The 19,701-nt window shown below is 40.1% G+C and overlaps 4 protein-coding genes and 1 long non-coding RNA gene across 8 annotated transcripts; 1 reads left to right on the top strand and 4 right to left on the bottom strand.

Moving 5' to 3' along the window:
• Positions 1 to 512: 512 nt before the first annotated feature.
• On the bottom strand, positions 513 to 1,001 carry LOC111453452. Its single transcript, XM_023094573.1, has one exon. The coding sequence runs from the start codon at positions 999 to 1,001 to the stop codon at positions 513 to 515; it is 489 nt and encodes a 162-aa protein (XP_022950341.1).
• Positions 1,002 to 2,156: 1,155 nt separating this feature from the next.
• LOC111453249 lies at positions 2,157 to 3,266 on the bottom strand. The gene is made up of 2 exons (XR_002712240.1): positions 3,029 to 3,266; positions 2,157 to 2,858 (listed from the first exon to the last, which is right to left on the bottom strand). It is a non-coding gene; the product is annotated as an uncharacterized LOC111453249 (long non-coding RNA).
• A 3,909-nt stretch (positions 3,267 to 7,175) lies between these two features.
• On the top strand, positions 7,176 to 16,436 carry LOC111453246. 3 transcript variants are annotated; one of them, XM_023094275.1, is made up of 9 exons: positions 7,176 to 7,349; positions 7,562 to 7,585; positions 7,707 to 12,805; positions 12,888 to 13,144; positions 13,222 to 13,366; positions 13,713 to 13,911; positions 13,987 to 14,322; positions 14,426 to 15,117; positions 15,347 to 16,436. In XM_023094275.1, the coding sequence occupies exons 3-9, from the start codon at positions 7,754 to 7,756 to the stop codon at positions 15,989 to 15,991; spliced, it is 7,326 nt and encodes a 2,441-aa protein (XP_022950043.1). In that variant the 5' UTR covers positions 7,176 to 7,349; positions 7,562 to 7,585; positions 7,707 to 7,753; the 3' UTR covers positions 15,992 to 16,436. The 3 variants fall into 3 exon arrangements, with proteins under 3 accessions (XP_022950043.1, XP_022950041.1, XP_022950042.1); XM_023094273.1 differs by lacking the exon at positions 7,562 to 7,585; XM_023094274.1 differs by lacking the exons at positions 7,176 to 7,349; positions 7,562 to 7,585 and having other exon boundaries at positions 7,592 to 12,805.
• A 76-nt stretch (positions 16,437 to 16,512) lies between these two features.
• LOC111453453 (ethylene-responsive transcription factor ERF071-like) lies at positions 16,513 to 16,914 on the bottom strand. The gene has a single exon (XM_023094574.1). It carries the CDS (start codon positions 16,912 to 16,914, stop codon positions 16,513 to 16,515), a length of 402 nt encoding a protein of 133 aa, XP_022950342.1.
• A 188-nt stretch (positions 16,915 to 17,102) lies between these two features.
• On the bottom strand, positions 17,103 to 19,308 carry LOC111453247 (heat shock factor protein HSF24-like). Of its 2 annotated transcripts, XM_023094278.1 has the most exons (3): positions 19,293 to 19,308; positions 18,614 to 19,105; positions 17,103 to 18,166 (listed from the first exon to the last, which is right to left on the bottom strand). In XM_023094278.1, the coding sequence occupies exons 2-3, from the start codon at positions 18,815 to 18,817 to the stop codon at positions 17,474 to 17,476; spliced, it is 897 nt and encodes a 298-aa protein (XP_022950046.1). In that variant the 5' UTR covers positions 18,818 to 19,105; positions 19,293 to 19,308; the 3' UTR covers positions 17,103 to 17,473. The 2 variants fall into 2 exon arrangements, with proteins under 2 accessions (XP_022950046.1, XP_022950044.1); XM_023094276.1 differs by lacking the exon at positions 19,293 to 19,308 and having other exon boundaries at positions 18,614 to 19,221.
• Between the last annotated feature and the right edge of the window lie 393 nt (positions 19,309 to 19,701).

Here is a 19,701-nt window from a genome sequence, read left to right on the forward strand (position 1 = left end):
AAAAAAAAAAAAAAAAAAAAAAACTTCATACATAAAAATTTCAAGTGTTCAAACAACAGAATTTAATGGTCAATTTAAAAAAAAAAATTGATAATTTGTAATTAATAATGTTGAAGTTTTTCTTTAGAGAATGAGATTTCAAACTGTACAAGGTGAACAAATTCATTAAAATTTTGTAGTTCAAAGGAGAATAGCTAGAACTATGAATGTCTGACCCGATCCAGAAGTAGATCCAAATATTTTCCTTCAAGTGAGTAGGGGATGGAAGAAACAAAGCGCCACACACAGGCATTCATCCAGTAAAATAACGAATCTGGGCCAAGAACGCTAAAGACATCGAACGCATGCATGATGATGTTAGAGAGAATGGAGCAAGCAACACAGAATTAATTGCAAACAAACATTCAACAAATTTGTACAGAAACAGCCCAGCTGATATACCAACGCCATCATAAGAACCATAAACAACAAAAAGAAAAAGGCGCACAGTTCTAGTTGAGTTTCTGATCGATCTACGAAGTCATGTCAACATGCGATGACTTATCATGGAGGGCCAACTTGGGCATTTTGCCTTGATTGTTGTCGTTGTGGGTGCCCGTGCCCGTGCAGCGCCCATCAACAACCGATCTCTTGAGGCTGAGAAACTCTTTCCATTTTGGTAGGCCTTTCGGGGGCACGAACGACGGCACTACAATAGCGTCGTCGTCGTCGTCGTGAAGGAGAAGCTCATCTCTGAGAGTGGGCAACAATTTCCCCTTGAAGAAGAGCTCGTCGGCGGCGGTCATTGTGTGATTACTGGGATTGGTGAGTGCAGAGAATTCGAAGTCGTCGGAGGCCGAAATATTTGGAGGGATGTTTTGATGTTGACTGATATGGGTGTTGGTGTTGGTGTTGGTGGAGTGATGGGATTCGACGAAGTCATTGGAAAAGGACAATCTTGGGCTCATCGGCGGGTAGTGTCCCTTCTGATCTGGGCTCTTGTACGAGTCCAAGCAAGCCATTTGGTACTCTCACAGAGAGATCAGGAAGGGCAGGGGAGATAACATGCATGCTTGCAGCCTGCGTTCTCTTCTTGTATTTATACGTCGCCCATCGCTGGATCCAACCACATCCACTATTCACCTTACTTTCTTTTATTTATCTAACTTGTTTATGCCGCAGCAAAATTAAAAACAACATTAAAGAGAGAATCTAATGAGGTAGCTGGATATGAGATTTTGACTGGCAGGTTGAAATAACAGAGAATGAGCTGGCCATGCCAATGGACCATGTGGAAGGACATTGCTTTCTTTTTAATACAAATCACATTTAATTAACCAGGCAGCCCCCTACTTGGCTTCTCTTTCGACTAAACAAATCAGCAGCTCACTGAAATAAGCCCTGCTTTTTTTCATATAAAGGCCACGGATTTCTATATTAGCCTTGATTATTTATTTGTTACAATTAATTAAGAGTTTCCCCAGTAAAGCATGTAGCATTCTCTAGCTTATAGCGTGTTAAGCATGTGACAGAGATTTTAATGATCTTTTTACCAAAAAAATGGTGGTAGACGACATATGGTTGTCGGTTCTCGGTTGTCACTCACATGGGTTAAGGCTTAAGAGACTGTGTTATTGCCATTAATACTGAGGGGCGACGTGGAGATCGGGTCAACATATTACAACTGGTCTACACAAGGCACATTACATAATCTAGCAAATTTTGTCTCTTCTTTTTATGTTTGTGGGATGATTTTTGTTTCCAACCCATAAAAAAAGACCATCTCCCTATAATTTAGGGTTTATTAGAGAGACTAATTGAGTGAAGATACAGCTTAGTACAACATTAGCATCGTAAAACTCAATGGGAATGCGCATTATTTCATCTACCTACATTTAACTTATTTAACTTTGTACTAGATAATTGAAATTAAACTATAGTTTTATTCTATTAGATAACCCACGAATCTTTAGAAACTGTGAAGGTGACTTAACTAAAGCTGACCTACGGAGTTAATTCAAATAAAAAATATACATTAACATTGGTACTGATCTTCAAATTTTTCGAGATTCAAAATTAACCTTTTCGTAGATATTATATTTTAAAACTAGTTGTCTTATACGAATCAAGGTTACCCTTTTGGTAAATTTTTATCAGGAAAGAAAAATAACCCAAAATCATAAAACACCACATATCTCAGCATTCCATTCATATGGCAATAGCCCCTGTTTACTAGACTAAACTGGAAAGCTCTCTCCTAGGTACAAATCAACCAACATACTTCATAGTTGAAATGCTAAATTGGTAGCTAAACACCTTATCAAGCACAGGATAACGTATTTCCCGGCCATTGTAATCCAGTGTTATGGGCTAAAAGATGGTACGACAGGAAAACCTTCTGCGTTGTCCTCAGAAGATGTTCATCTTCATAGCAGACATCCTCACAAAATTTCAGAAATCTGCAACACGGTCTCTTTCCAAGTTCAGCAATTGTAGATAAAACAAAGAAGCGACACTACGATGCGACTTTTTTGTTTTATAGGAAAAAGGCCACCTAAAATTCAGGAATAATTATTTGGGACTGGTTTCCTTGGCAAAACTTATATCCATCAAAGCGCATGAAGATGAAAGAAAGTAGTAAAACACTTACATTAACGGGCAGCAGCAATAACAAGCCCACTACTTCCTTCAATGCTTTCGAGAGTTACCACTTCACCCCCAACAACCATGTTGATTAAGATCCCATCTACGTAGAATCGCTAAGGAAGCAACTCTTGTGTATGAAGAAACCTAAACTGCGCAACTTATATTATAATCCTTCGCAGTATAAAAGAATAACCTGAGGTTGAGCAGATCGTCATGCGCCTCGTATACGTTTCCTGCCATAAAAATGACATGAAGTTTAGAAACTATGAATTTGTCACAATAATCAAAATCTGCTTACGAATTCACTTCAGACAACTTTTCAAATGTCTAGTTTTAGGAGTTTGCTTAAAGAATGATCAGTACCACATCTCAACTAACAGGAAGAGGAAGGCAGGCGTCTTACCCATTGATATAGTCCGAGGCACATTTTTACAAATTATCAGCTCAGGATCCCGTAGTCTGAAAACTACACCTTCTAGAAGATCTCACATCGGTTGGAGATGGGAACGAAACACTCTTTTTATAAGGGTGTGGAAACCTCTCTCTAGCAAATGCATTTTACCGTGAATCTGACGGTGATACATAACGAGCCAAAATAGACAATATCTACTATCGGCAAGTTTGGGCTGATACAAATGGTATCAAAGCAAAACACCGGGCGGTGTGCCAGCGAGAACACTGGCCCCCAAGGAGGTTGGATTGTGAAATCCCACATCGGTGATAGAGCGGAATGAAACATTCCTTATAAGGGTGTGGAAACTTCTTCCTAGCACACGCGTTTTCAAACCGTGAACCTGACGACTATACATAACAAGTCAAAGCGGACAATATCAATTTTTTTTTTTTTTTTTTTTTTTTTTTTTTTTTTTTTTTTTTTTTTTTTTTTTTTTTTTTTTGGTAGGTCATAATTTATCAAAACATGGGCAGAAAGAGGTGACTCCACAGAAGCCAGAAGTGGAAGGCAGGCGTCTGTTACTGCAATCATGTGAGATTTTCTCCTACTTTCTCAACCTCACATTTGTCTTCTAATAGAGATCTGAACTTTTGGCTCCACCTTCATGTTGTTTTCTGAAATTTCTCTAAAATCAGTGCTCGGTCTGCTTCAGCAAGGTCACTGTACTGAAGATGACAAGCAATAAATACACTGCATCAATATAAGTCAAAAAGTAAGTCTTATCCATTCAAAGCATGGTTGCTACCCCATATGTATGCCAACATGAGTAACGTATTGACAAGAAGAAGGAAGAAGACAAAATGTACTCAGTGTAAGATTTAAATGAAAAGGGGTAATTTTCCCTTGCACGAATAAGTTTACACAAACTTGTTCCTAAGACCGTATTAACCATAAAGTAAAAGTAAGTGAACAAATGACAGAAAACAACTGACCCACACAGGGTCAAAACGATATAGCAGTATTCAAAAACTGTAAGATGGAGGATACTGAAAACAATAAATTGCATAGGGTGACCTTGTCATCCAGTCAATTGATATTCAATCAACACTTGCCCAGAGTTAATGTGAGCGATTGCCCAGAATTGAGATATTGAATCCACATGGCACAATTACCATCCGTAATGGTTAGTTTCACCAGTTGGTTTCCTCTATCAACTGAAATACAATAAAATAAGGTCAAGCGTATTAATGTAAGAGATTGCCATTATATTGATAGCACTCTACCAATCAAAGCATCTCATCCATAGAACTAGGACCCGGATGAACAATACAGCCCAAAGAGTTGATCCTGTTCAAGATAATGTCATGACTCCTGATCCGAGCGTCCTATGATATTGACAATTCATACATTGAAGATCAATTCAGGCAAGTCGTAACTCCGAGATTAAATTATTCGTTAAGTGGCACAAAAGAATGCATCCATCAGGCTCGGGCTTGGGCATTTCTAGACCAATTTCCCGAATTTCACTTGGAAGGGCTTTTATTGAGCAAAAATAAACATACCAAAGAGGCCAAAGAGATGTATTGGAGGTTGGAGACGGAGGAGCAGATAGCGTCGATCTCGTCGCGAGAACTGCAGAACACGATCATCCGCAAGGACAGACGGCGACCGGCCGCGTCCAACAAACCCACCAACGTTTCCTGCCAAACAAAGTACAAGTCTACAAAAATATCAAACAAACATTACAGTGGAATCCCAGAAATGTGTATGAGCATAGATAGAGAGAAGGCGACCATCTTAAACTAGAGCCTGTCAACGGCAACATAAAAATGGGCAGGCTGAGAAAGTGAAACAAAACGAGGATCGATGAATATAGAAACACGAATTAGCATAATACAAAGGATGGAGGAAGCTATACCAGTACCTGAAATGGAAAGATGGGCGAGAGGGAGGCGAGGGGTTTTCGATTGCATCAATTGCCATGGTCGCTGCGGGCAGCTCAGCGCTCTCGCCAAACTGCTTCCAAGCTTTGAGGGCTGAAGTCTTTCTTTCCTGAATACACACCTCGCGCGCTTCGCTTTTCGCAAGAATCTGGGATTTCCAAGCTTGAGGGTATATTATTTTTATTTTTATTTTCATGTCCTCCATTATTTTATAAATAGAAATATAAGCATTCACTGTTATTTCACTTTATATTATATATCAAAATATTCACAATGAACACATCTTCGCGACTAACTCAATATGTTTTCCATTAATGTATGTTTCCACTAACATATAAAAGTAAACTCTATTTAAATTGTATAATATATAGTTTAATTTAATTTAAAGTAAAACTTTTTAATTTGTTTCCTTTTGCCCGTGGTAGTCGTCCAATAATTAATAAATCGTGATGTCATTTATCTTAATTTTTCTATATCTTGATGTTCTAATGGACTAATGTTTTAGTGGATTAAGCTTGACGTTCCCATTTCAAAAAATAAAGAATGTATTTCATAATTTATCCCCTACATTTAAAAATATACTGAAAGTATATACACAACAAATTTTAAACAAGCCGGAATGAAATTCAAAATAAATAGATAAATATAATAATTAATATAATTTTGTTTGAATAAATAAATTAAACCAATAAAATTGTAAGTCTTCAAAGTTTATCATGTCAAAGTTAAAGCTATTGTTAAGCATAATTGAAATGAGAATGTTATTTTGGGACTTTCTGGCTTGCACGATGCTTAAACAATAGTTCTTCTGGCATAGGAGAAATATGCGATCACTTAATCATTTTAAACTAACTTTTTAAATGTTTAACAATTAAAAAGAATGATTTGAATTCCTTAATATTCAACTCAAACATACCTCATGCTAATATTATTGATCGGGTTGTTTAGTAAATTATTTGTAATTATTTTTTAAATTCTATAGACATATTAAACATAAAAATTGAAAGAATACATGTCGAATATAAATTTTAAAAAATTTCAAATAAAAAAAAAATATTGAATATGCTAATTTAGTTAATTATTTAAATATTAATTTAATTGGTGTAGGAGTGAAAGTTTGAATCCACACGGTACCTTGATAAACAAGTTATAATGACGTGTACAAAATTCAAGGCTATATAGACAACCAAACGATTAAATTGAAAATTGAATAATTAGCCTCCTATTAAATATAAATTTCAAATTTACATGATTGGTTAGCTATTAAAAAGGGCAATATATCAGCCTAAAATTAAAAGCTTAAGAACTAATTGGTCGATGGACTCTCAATCTTAACTTTTTTAAAAAAGTTTATATATTTGAATTCATAATCTCACATATTTTATCAATTAAAATAAAAATCACTAAATATATTTAAAGTTCTAAAACTAATTAATAGGTAAGCTATAAAAAAAATATATTTTCGTCTCTTTTTTAAATAAAATGTTTCATCTAAATTATGGACCTAATAAGTGAATCGGAGAATAATGCTATTTATCTACGATATGGCTAAATTTTGATGTTGGAGAGGGGATGGTGGGCATAACACACAACTAAAAGAAATTATAATAAGAATAGATTATTATTTATTGAAATAAATGTTTAATTGGGTTAAAACATCATATATTTAAAATTAAATAATCCTTTATCATACAAATTTTATGATTTTGTTATCTGGTACATGAAAATTTAGAAAGTAAATTAAAAATTTTGGAAGGTACAATAAAATTTAGATTTATTTTTGTTGGCTTCAACCGTATAGCGATATATTGGCCAGTTTGATCTTTAAAAACACTAAATTTGTTGTTAATTTTTATTTCCCCCTCAATTTTTGGAAAAATAAAACATTATCGTCACGTTATTTATTTATTATTTATATTTTTAAAGAAAAGGGTTTAACAAAATAGAGAGATAAAATGGTCAGGAGAGGTTTTCTTTTAAAACACTAGAAGGTTGGATTATTATTATTATTATTATTATTTGTTTGTGTAAGAAAATAGAAGATTGGCATAACAAAATGAGATAGAAAAAGAAAGGGGGATGATTGTGAAGAAAATATGAAGTCATGTAAATGAAAATCTTAAAAGTTGAAGGAATTAAATTTTGAAGGAATTGAGGGGCGAAAGTGATAATTGATATAAAACAAAGGGCCGACGCAGAAAGAAAAGAAAAAGTAATTGATTATTTTGTTTTCGTGGTTTTGCCTATTCGTTGCTTTCTCCCTCTTTTCTGTTCTCCACCCCCATCCTCCTCCTCCTCCTCCGGGTTAGAGTAGGTTTTCTTTCATCTCACTGTAGACGTCTTCTCCACGGCGCACGTTAATCTCTCAAAATTACAGACTATTGGAGGTAAGTTCTTCCCTCTACTATCTCCCTCTTTCTTTGGGTAGATTCTCCTCCTCCTCTCCCCTTTGGTATTACGATAGATTTTAGTGAAACCCTAATAGCAGGGCGGCAACTTCTGGCGCTCTTATTCATTTGATTGGTTTATTAGATCGGTTGTTAGTGAGCCTTCTGAATCTGTAATCCGTACTAATCTCTGTTTTATTTTTATTCATCAGGGAGGGGGAGAGTCCATTGGGCGTAACATTACCATTGTTTTTTTTTTTATTAGTCTTCTTTAAATCTGTGATCGATTATCTGCTTTAAGATCTGCCAAAAGGGGGATCTTTGAGTTGCTAAGTTAGGCTTTTGATGCTTTGGCAGGAATCGGGATCCGCCAAGCGGATTAGAGTTCTGGGGTGCCCCCTGCGATGGCTAATCCTGGCGTCGGGGCCAAGTTTGTATCCGTGAATCTCAACAAATCGTATGGACAGGCTCATCATCATCATTCATCTCATTCAAATTCATATGGATCAAATCGAACGCGACCTGGTAGTCATGGGGCCGGCGGAGGAATGGTGGTCCTGTCGAGGCCCCGCAGTTCCCAGAAACCTGGGCCGAAGCTTTCTGTTCCACCCCCCTTGAATCTCCCTTCATTGCGAAAAGAACATGAGAGACTAGATTCTTTGGGTTCTGGTGCTGGGCAAACTGGTGGAGGGGTTTTGGGAAACAGACAGAGGCCAACTTCAGCTGGTTTGGGTTGGACAAAGCCGCACACCAACGATCTGCCAGAGAAAGAAGGGCTCAGTGGTAATATAGTTGATAAAATTGATCCTTCTTTGCGAAGTGTTGATGGGGTGAATGGTGGGAGTAGTGTGTATATGCCTCCTTCTGCTCGTGCTAGTACGGCAGGGCCAGTTGTGTCTACTTCTGCTTCATCTCAGGTGCATACTGCAGTTGAAAAAGCCCCCGTTTTGAGAGGTGAGGATTTCCCATCCTTGCAAGCAACTTTACCTTCTGCTGCTGCACCTTCTCAGAAACAGAGAGATGGTTTGAGTTCTAAATTGAAGCATGCGGCTGAAGTTTCATATGAAGAACAGAGGGATACTTCTCATTTAAGTTCTAGTATAGATGCCCGCTCAAAATTTCAGTCATCAAAGAAAAGTATTCCCAGTGAAAATGCAAAAAATGGCAACTCTTTTAGTTCCGGGAGTTTTCAATCACCAGAATTATCTCGGAAGCAGGAAGATATTTTCCCAGGCCCTTTACCACTAGTCTCGATGAATCCTAGATCAGACTGGGCTGATGATGAACGTGATACAAGCCATGGTTTGATTGACAGGGTAAGGGATCATGGGCATCCGAAGAGTGAGGCTTATTGGGAGAGGGACTTCGATATGCCTTGGGTTAGTTCTCTTCCCCACAAGCCCATTCATAATTTTTCTCAGAGATGGCATCCACGGGATGATGAATCTGGGAAGTTTCATTCCAGTGATATTCATAAAGTGGACCCTTATGGTCGGGACACAAGAACGCCTAGTAGGGAAGGCTGGGAAGGAAACTTCCAGAAAAACAATCCTATACCAAAAGATAGATTTGGTTCAGACAGTGGTAATGATAGAAATGATATTGCAGGAAGGCCCACTAGCATTGATCGAGAAACAAATGCTGATAACATGCATGTTTCACAGTTTCGAGAACATGCTCCTAAAGTTGGGAGGCGGGATACTGGATTTGGGCGGCAAACCTGGAACAGTGCGTCAGAATCTTATAACTCCCAGGACCCAGATTGGACTGTGAAAGACAAGCATGGTAGTGAGCAGCACAATAAGTTCAGGGGTCAAACACACAATACTTCAGTTTCAAACTCGTCATACTCTCCAGGTTTGAAACGAATTCCTGCCGATGATCTGTTGCTGAATTTTGGCAGGGATAGACGCTCATTTGCCAAGATTGAGAAACCTTACATGGAAGATCCTTTTATGAAAGATTTTGGAGGCTCTAGTTTTGATGGACGAGATCCTTATACTGGTGGTCTTGTTGGGGTGGTTAAGAGGAAGAAGGATGTGATTAAGCAAACTGATTTTCATGACCCTGTTAGGGATTCGTTTGAGGCCGAACTTGAGAGAGTTCAACAGATTCAAGAGCAGGAACGACAGCGAATTATTGAGGAGCAAGAAAGAGCTTTGGAACTAGCTAGGAGAGAAGAGGAAGAGAGACAGAGGCTTGCAAGGGAACAGGAAGAAAGGCAGAGGAGAGCTGAAGAAATAGCCAGGGAAGCAGCATGGAGAGCTGAGCAAGAGAGACTGGAGGCTATACAAAAAGCTGAAGAACTTCGGATTGCTAGAGAGGAAGAAAAACAAAGAATATTTGTGGAGGAAGAGAGAAGAAAGCAGGCTGCTAAACTGAAGCTTTTAGAATTAGAGGAAAGAATGGCCAAGAGGCAGGCTGAAGCTGTGAAATCAAGCACTTTGACTTCAGATATTCCTGAAAAGAAGATTTCCAGTGTTGTAAAAGATGCTTCCAGGTTGGCGGACACTGTTGATTGGGAAGATGGTGAAAAGATGGTGGAGCGAATCACTACATCAGCTTCTTCTGAGTCATCTAGCATAAATAGGCCCTCTGAGGTGGGCCTTAGAACTCAAGTTTCTAGAGATGGTTCTCCTTCCTTCGTTGACAGAGGCAAGTCTGTTAATTCATGGAGAAGAGATTTTTATGACAGAGGAAGTGGCTCTCAATTTGTTCTACAGGATCAGAGTACTGGCTACACTGGTCCAAGGCGGGAGGCAACAACTGGTGGGCGTGTATCTTCTAGGAAAGAGTTTTATGGGGGAGCTGGACTTGCAACTTCTAGAATATATAATAGAAGAGGCATGACAGAACCACAATCTGATGATTATTCTCAGCTAAGAGGGCAGAGACCTAACCTTTCTGGGGGTGGTGATCAGTATAACAGGAGCCAAGAGTTCGACTCTGAATTTCAGGATAATGTTGAGAATTTTGGTGATCATGGATGGAGGCAGGAGGGTGGTCGCAACAACTTCTATTTTCCTTATCCTGAACGAGTAAATCCAATTTCTGAGGCTGATGGGTCCTATTCTGTTGGAAGGTCACGCTATTCCCAGAGGCAACCTCGTGTTCTTCCTCCTCCATCTGTAGCTTCCATACAGAAATCTTCTGTGAGGGGTGAATTCACATCTGTTACCCGGGATATTGCAGAAAGTGAGATACAATACGATCATCTGGCCAGGAATGTTTCTACTGCTCAGACAAGGTATATTCATCATGAAAATCGTACACTTCCTGAGATAATTGATGTTAATTTAGAGAATGGTGAGAATGAGGAGCAGAAACCAGATGGCAACACAACACTGCGGTGCGACTCACAGTCAACCCTTTCTGTATTTAGCCCCCCAACCTCTCCAACTCATTTATCTCATGAGGACTTGGATGATTCTGGAGATTCTCCTGTTTTATCCGCTAGCAGAGAAGGCACGCTGTCAATAGAAGACAATGAATCTGCTGTACCTGCCAAGGCTGGTAAAGAGATCATGATTACCTCTACCAGGGCATCTACAGGCGATGAAGATGAATGGGGTGTTGTAGATGAACATGTGCAGGAACAGGAAGAATATGATGAAGATGATGATGGGTATCGAGAAGAAGACGAGGTCCATGAAGGAGAGGACGAGAACATTGACCTTGCACAGAATTTTGATGATTTGCATTTAGATGATAAAGGGTCACCCCATATGTTAGATAACTTGGTATTAGGTTTTAACGAAGGTGTTGAAGTGGGGATGCCGAATGACGAGTTTGAAAGAATTTTAGGAAATGAGGAAAATATGTTTGTCGCACCAGAAGTTTCAAACTGCATCAGGGAAGAGCAGGGGTCTTCTGAAGGATTGCAAGTTGATGGTAAAGTCTGTCAATACGAGGATGCTTCCTCTCAAATAAGGATCGACCCTGAGGAGATGCAGGACTTAGTTATGCAATCTGAAACTGCCCAAGCATTGCCAGAACCTGAAATTAACGAGCAAGGAAATTCTTCTTGCAGATCTAGTGTGTCTGTTCAGCAGCCAATCTCATCTTCAGTTTCAACGGCCTCACAATCTTCATCTGGTCAAGTTATTGTGCCAAATGCTGCCGGTTCAGGTCAAGCTGAGCCTCCTGTTAAGCTTCAGTTTGGGTTATTCTCAGGTCCTTCTCTCATTCCATCTCCTGTACCAGCCATACAGATAGGTTCTATACAGATGCCTCTTCATTTGCATCCTCAGATGACCCCATCTATGACTCACATGCATTCATCACAGCCCCCTCTATTCCAGTTTGGGCAGCTAAGGTATACCTCTTCTGTCTCCCAAGGTGTACTGCCTTTGGCTCCTCAACCACTGACATTTGTTCCACCCGCTGTTCAAACTGGTTTTCCTTTAAATAAGAACCCAGGAGATGCTCTGCCCATTCAAACTTCTCAGGAAACCTGTGCTCATAATTCTCGGAAAAATGATGTGTTGCCTCTTTTGATGGATAATCAACAAGGCCTTGTGTCAAGATCTTTGAATGTGAACTCATCAGGGGAGTCAAAGTCATTACCATTAACTGAAAGCATAGAAAGCCAAGTTATGGCTCAGCAGTATCAAACTGCAGGTTCTTGCATTGATGAGAGCAATTCCAGATCTGAACCAGGGTTTCAAGCAGAACATCAAAGACACCATGTTTCAACTTCAGACAATCATTATGTGGTATCAAGGGGGAAAGAATCTGAAGGTCGAGCTCAGGATGGGATGGGATCACTTGATTCTGTATCAAGAGATAAAGGTTTGAGCGGGTTAAAAGCTCGTGGTCAGTTTCCTGGTGGAAGAGGGAAAAAATATGTCTTTACAGTAAAAAATTCTGGATCTAGATTGCCATTCCCAGGTTCCGAATCTACTCGCTTAGATACTGGTGGATTCCAGAGGCGGCCTAGGCGCAATATTCCACGTACTGAGTTTCGTGTTCGGGAAACTGTGGATAAAAAGTTGTCTAGTAGTCAAGTTTCTTCTAACCATGTAGAGGTAGACGATAAGCCAACTGTTAGTGGAAGAACTGCTGTCAATTCTGCCAGAAATGGGACTAGGAAGGTCTTTGTATCTAATAAGCCATCAAAAAGAGCCTTAGAGCCTGAAGGATTAAGCTCTGGGGCAAGTACTTCTCTTGAGCTTGATGCTGGCAATAGGTCTGAAAAGGGAGTGAAGAAAGAGTATTTGGGCAAGAGCCAGGGAAGCCAATATTATGGGGAAAGTAACTTCAGAAAGAATATTTGTTCTGGGGAGGATGTTGATGCCCCCATGCAGAGTGGCATCATACGTGTATTTGAGCAACCTGGCATAGAAGCTCCCAGTGATGAGGATGATTTCATTGAGGTACGATCTAAAAGGCAGATGCTGAATGATAGGCGTGAACAAAGAGAGAAAGAGATAAAGGCAAAGTCCCACAATTCAAAGGTTTATACGTTCTCCTTTCCTTTTTATTTATTTTTGTTATTACAAGTTTAAAATTTAATAAATTTGATGAGTACTTCTTTAGATCCCACGAAAAAGTCGATCTACTTCGAAAATTGCATTGTCCTCTGTCAATTCAAGCAAAGTTTATGCTGCCAAGGTCGCAGAAACAGTGAAGAGAACTCGATCTGATTTTGTTGCTGCTGATGGAGGAGGACGTGGTTCGGGAAATATTGTGGTGTCAAGTGCACTTAGTTCCTCAATAGTCTCTCAACCATTGGCCCCAATTGGGACTCCTGCTCTGAAATCTGATTCCCAGACCGAGCGATCACATACTGCTAGGTTGGTATTCATTATGAAAGAACTTTCATGCATTGTCATCTTTCAGATCTGAACAAATATTTTATATTATTTTACAGGTCTATCCAGACGAGTGGCCCTGCCTTGGCAACTAGTGATGGAAGAAATCTCGAGTCAAGCTTGATGTTTGATAAGAAGAATGATATTTTGGATAATGTTACATCATCTTTTCCTTCCTGGGGCAATTCACGTATAAACCAACAGGTACCGGGGTGGAAACGGAGACCTTGGTTGAGTTTTATTGTTGTAAATTGCATATATTTCTGGATGTAAATATGGGATTTTGATATTGACCTTGTCTACCGATATTTGTTCATTGCTTACTTTTGTGGATCTATAGGCAATTTTAATATTGTTGTTACTATGTTAGAAGACCTCTATTCTATCGATGCTTCATGTTTATTTCAATTTGAGCGCAAGAAGTGTTGAACCTTTATCTAAGTTCAAGTTGACTGTACTTGCTACTTAGAGTTGTACTTCTAATGTGCTTTTACTTGTTTATATGTTGTAATATCTGATATAATTTTAAACTGATTAGATTCATTGGCAGGTTATGGCCCTGACACAGACCCAACTTGATGAGGCTATGAAGCCTGCGCAGTTTGATTTACATCCTCCGGTAGGAGATCATTCTAGCTTAGCTGGTGATCCTAATGTGCCATCCTCATCTATCTTAGCAATAGATAGATCATTTTCTTCTGCTGCTAATCCAATCAGTTCTCTGCTTGCGGGGGAGAAAATTCAGTTTGGTGAGTATCGGAGGTACTGATTTTAGGAGTTTACTTTCATTAATTCTAATTTTTTTTTAAAAATCATGTATACAGGTGCAGTCACATCTCCAACAGTTCTTCCTCCTGATAGCTGTTCCACTTTGCTTGGGATTGGCCCCACAGGTCTCTGTCACTCAGACATGCAAATTCCTCACAAGCTTTCTGGTGCGGAGAATGATTGTCATCTTTTCTTTGAGAAAGAGAAACATCATTCTGAATCTCGTACACGTATTGAAGATAGTGAAGCTGAAGCTGAGGCAGCTGCTTCTGCCGTTGCTGTTGCAGCTATCAGTAGTGATGAGATAGTCACTAATGGGCTTGGCACGAGCTCTGTTCCAGTTACTGATACCAACAATTTTGGCGGTGGAGATATTAACGTTATAATAGCAGGTACTGGAAGCTGTGATGCAATTACGATGAGAAGTTTTACCTTTTATTTTGTTTGTACTTTTGGTTATACGACTTTGTTGATTACTGCATTACTGTATTACAGGCTCTGCTGGTAATCAGCAATTTGCTAGCAAAACAAGGGCGGATGACTCTCTTACTGTAGCCCTTCCTGCAGATTTGTCAGTTGAGACCCCCCCAATTTCCCTGTGGCCATCTTTGCCGAGTCCACAGAATTCTTCAAGCCAGATGCTTTCACATTTCCCCGGAGGTTCACCTTCCCAATTTCCCTTTTATGAGATCAATCCTATGTTGGGAGGTCCTGTCTTTACTTTTGGACCGCATGACGAGTCAGTATCCACCACCCAAGCTCAAACACAAAAAAGCAGTGCACCAGCACCTGGCCCTCTTGGATCCTGGAAACAGTGCCATTCTGGTGTCGATTCATTCTACGGGCCTCCTGCTGGTTTTACTGGTCCGTTCATAAGTCCTGGGGGTATCCCAGGAGTTCAAGGTCCTCCGCACATGGTTGTATACAATCACTTTGCTCCTGTTGGACAGTTCGGGCAAGTTGGCTTGAGTTTCATGGGTGCTACTTATATTCCATCTGGAAAACAGCCTGACTGGAAGCATAGCCCTGGACCTTCTTTGGGTGTTGAAGGGGATCAGAAGAATTTAAATATGGTTTCAGCTCAACGCATGCCCACCAACTTACCTCCAATCCAGCATCTTGCACCTGGTTCGCCTCTACTGCCCATGGCTTCTCCATTAGCTATGTTTGATGTTTCTCCGTTCCAGGTACAGTTCGTTTATTTTGTTACCCTTTTCGTTGCCTTCTTATTGTATAGATCACGAGGGAGAACATTTTTTGTGTGGAAGAAATGTAAGGTTCGAGATTATCTATGTTTCTAAGCTGTATTTCTGGTATTACATAATGAAGTAGATGCATGGATTGGCAGTTGTGCTAATCAATTGCTTTTTTTCTGCTACAAAATGTTCTTGATGGTTTGCTGCTTAATATTTGCAGGCCTCTCCTGAAATGTCTGTCCAAGCTCGTTGGCCTTCTTCAGCATCCTCTGTTCAGCCTGTGCCGCTGTCCATGCCTTTGCAGCAGCAGGCAGAGGGCATTCTTCCCTCGCATTTCAGTCATGCATCATCTGCTGACCCTTCATTTACAGTTAATAGGTTTCCTGGATCACAACCTTCTGTAGCCTCTGACCACAAGCGTAATTATACTGTGGCAGCCGATGCAACTGTCACCCAACTTCCAGATGAACTTGGAATAGTTGATGCTTCGAGTTGCGTCAGTTCTGGGGGTTCAGTACCAAATGTTGACATTAAGAGCTTATCGGTGAACTCGGTTACTGATGCTGGCAAGACTGTTCAGAATTGCAGTAGCAGCAACAGTAGCCTGAATGCAGGCACCAATTTAAAATCTCAGTCGCCTCAGCATAAGGGCATACCCGCCCAGCAGTACAGTCATTCTTCTGGATACAATTATCAGAGAGGTGGTGCTTCTCAAAAGAATAGTTCAGGTGGCAGCGAATGGCCCCACCGTAGAACAGGGTTCATGGGAAGAAACCAGTCTGGAGCTGAAAAGAACTTTTCCTCTGCAAAAATGAAGCAAATTTATGTGGCCAAGCAACCATCAAGCGGGAATCTCAGAGTCTAGAAAGGGAGCTTGCCTAGATTTCGGATTTGCATTGAACGGATTGTTTTCAGTCCAGAAATCAAAGTTTTGGTTGGTTTTTTGTTTTTGTTTTTTGTTTTTGTGTTCATGTTCCGTTAGTAAAGTGTGTTGGAATTAGTCAGTCTGTAGAGACCCATCCACTATGGATGAATGGCCGATGAACTTTGGTGGTGACTGCTACTGCAGTTTGATTGGGCTGCCATTCCAGACTAAAGGGATAATTTGATTTCATTCGTCCAAGTTACGTGCCGGGACATGGGACAGTCGTCTATCATGATATGAAGTTTTAGTCGGTTTCAAAAAAAGAAGAAAGTTTATTATTTATTGGGACTGATGTACTCATATTGCTGATTTTTAAGGTAATATCTGCCATGCTATCAAATGATCAAATTGGTGGGAACTTTCGCTTAATTTTGAAGTCATTTTTTCTACTTCTTAAGTTGTCTTTCTATCTTAGATTCTTATGCATCTAAATCTATTAAGCTAAGGCTGGATGGCCAAGTTCAAAAACTCTCTTTGATTGTAGCATACCTATAAACTGTAAGTTGTTGTTTTTGGCCAGGTTTCCGTGAAAGCGCCGTCATTTCTGGATTTCCAAATTGGGTTACCGGACCCACGGTGGGCCTGGCCTTATCTCCACGGAACTCGATTGCATCTCTGTCATAAGCCCTGGCGGCTTGCTTGGTCGTGTCGAAAGTGCTTAACCACACCCTTGCGACAGACCCCCCTTGGGTCTCGACTATCAGCAGCTCATTTGCCCCAAGGCCTCTGCTCTGCTCCCTTGAATGTCCACTTCCATTTGATTTCATTCTCTTCTCTTCTCTTTTCTGCTGCTTTAAAATATTGTTGATGCTCGATAGAAATTCTTTCTGGGTGTCAGTTTCTATACAAATGTAGACAGACATCGATGTCGATAAAATGTGGGTGTTTGAATGAATGCACCATTTTTAGAGAGCATGGAAGAGACGAGAAGATGATGGAACGGATGTCGTGCATTGTTCATTGAAACAAGTGCGATTTAAACAGGCTTGGAAACCACAGGTGTGAGGAAACGAACTTTGTCTAGGCCTCACTGCCCTTGCACACTAGACACTGAATCAATTTCCTTTTTTCTTTTTAATAAAAAAAATCAAACTACACTTTGATGTGTCAATATGTTGACAAATATTGGCGATAATTGAAAGGATTGTTGAAACATTGCAAATATGTTTTGAATCAAGAGATGGGATGGGATACCCTTAGTACCTTTGACGATATCCACCCTTGCTTACATGCATCTCCCTCTACTTCCTACAATATAACAATTTTTACATATTACTAAAATCAACATCAATATCAGTATCAAAACCGATATTGTTATCTAGTCCCTTTGAACTCTCTACAGATTATATAATATATTATTATTATTATTAGTTTAATTCTACGAACGCCGTCGTCTCCTTCCGTTGCTGTGCTCGGTCGTCGTCAGTTGCAGAGATTGCTGCTCGTCATCAACGGCGCGTGCATCTCAACCGACTTCATTGCTTTCGCATGTGGTGCGTTGCTGCACCCTATTTTCTCCTCTCTCACCCTTTTCATCTTCTTCTTCTCCTCCTTCCCTTTCAACCAAACTCCAAACAGCTTCAGAGTTTCGCCGCCGTTACCTACACTCCCCTCTTCTTCTTCTTCTTCTTCTTCTTCATCTTCCTCCTCCTCCTCGTCGATCTTACCCTTGCCTTTCAGATCTGCGCCCGAACCACGATTCCTCATGATGTTGTTGATCTGATCCGGCGCCACCTTCAAATAGTCCGTCAGAAAGACTACCAGCTCGTCACACTGTTTCTTCGTCTGTGCCAGCTCCGAATTCAGCATCTCGTTGTCCTTTCTTAATTTCTCGTTCTCCTCAGTCAGATCGGCGAATTGTGCCATCGTTCCCATCTCCACCGATCCCGGATTCTTCGAATCCGGCGATGAAGTCGAAGTCGATCCGATATCCTCCCCGGAGTTTGACGGCGAAGGGTTGCCTCCTCCGCCGAATTTACCGGGATGAGCAGTCTGCAACGGTTGCGACATCACGACCGTCTTTCGGCGACGGATTTTGGATAGGAGCTCCTTGTGGCCCCGTCGGAAATTGTCGTTGGCGAATTCCCATTTGTCCGGTACTATCTTCCGGAACCCCTGGATTAGGGATAACCCAAAATCAATTAATTAAATTAATGAATTGATAAAGATTCGGTATACGGATGAAGACATGCGGCAATTTCGTGGGAGTGGGAGAAAAACAAAGAATAATCCAACACGTGGCTTTAAAAATTGAACAATATAAAATATGTGTGAAGAAGTCTCTAGAGGCATCTGGACGGTGTGAAATTCACGACTTTTCTACGCTATCATTCCTGGACTAAATTCATGTGATCCTGTGGTTGTAAAAATGCAGAAACCAATAGTTCATCTAAACAAATTAAAAAAGATGAACAAGAACACCAACAAGGGTGTGAATCCAAGGGGTAAATAAGAAATTGAATCAATTACAAAACTAATATTAGTTGTTTGTATTTGATAAACTAAAAGAGGGAGCAAATTAATTGCATGATTAAATTTGGAGAGAGCGGTGGGTTGGCTTACGTAAGTGTTAAGCTGACGGACAAAGCTAGAGAAGTTGTTGTGTTTGAAATAAGTGGGAAGCAAATCTCTGGCGAAATCGGCGGTCTTCCAGACGATGAAGGTAGCGCCAGATTGGTTCCAGGAAACGACGTCGTCGGTGGCAGGATCGTCGACGAGCTGGTAGGTCTTGGTGAGAAAGGGCGCCGGGAGGGACCTCTGTGCCATTGATGGGAAGAAACAGGGGAGCTAAAAGCAATATTGTAATAGGAAGAAAGAGAAACAGCCGATGAAGAGAGTCAGAAGACGATGAGATGGCTGAAGAGAAGAAGAGCGGTGAGGAATTCCCAACCCCAGCAGTAGAATCCGGAGATGGAGGGAAGGGGCCTGTCAAATTCCATGACGGAATGGAGGGAAGAAATGGATCATAACCACAAATGGGAACAACAGTTGAACCCAGATTGCAATTATAATGGAACGGAACGGAATGGAATGGAACCCTTCTTTTCCCAGTTCCTGTAACAATAATAATAATAGTAAGGGCCCTTTTTAAAAAGAAGAAGAAGGGAGAAAGAAAGGTGGGAGTTGCTTCTAGAAGTGTTGAGAAACAAAGAGAAGGGAATAAAGAATATAATAAAATAAATAGATTAAAAAAGAAGGGGGGAAGAACAGAAAGAACCAGTCCGCCCTCCTCCACTAATACCTGCTTCTAATTCAAACCCTTTGAAAATACAGACACAAAGCAGTAGATGGAGCAGATAAGAGTGGAAAAGCAAAAGAGGCTCTTTTTGAAAACGGAGGCGTCTTGTCTTTTTGTATTGTAATCCAAGTTTTTCCTTCGTTTTTTTCCTTTTTTGTAATGTTTCTTTAGTTTAAGATAAGCACAATGTTGGAAAGAGAGAGAGAAAAAGAAACGTAATTTGATGGGAAGGAGGGCGTAGTAGGTAAGTAGAGACCTTTCATTTGTGTTCTCCCACATTTTCACGGACATGCTCATCCTGAACATTGAAGACTGGCTCACACTTGTCCAACACCCCCTTCTAAATTCATTACCTCTTTTTTTTTTTTTTTTTTTTTTTTTTTTTTTTTTTTTTTTTTTTTTTTTTTTTTTT

The sequence above is a fragment of the Cucurbita moschata genome, unplaced genomic scaffold (genome assembly GCF_002738365.1).
Source record: "Cucurbita moschata cultivar Rifu unplaced genomic scaffold, Cmos_1.0 Cmo_Scf00015, whole genome shotgun sequence".
NCBI classification, from domain to species: domain Eukaryota; kingdom Viridiplantae; phylum Streptophyta; class Magnoliopsida; order Cucurbitales; family Cucurbitaceae; genus Cucurbita; species Cucurbita moschata.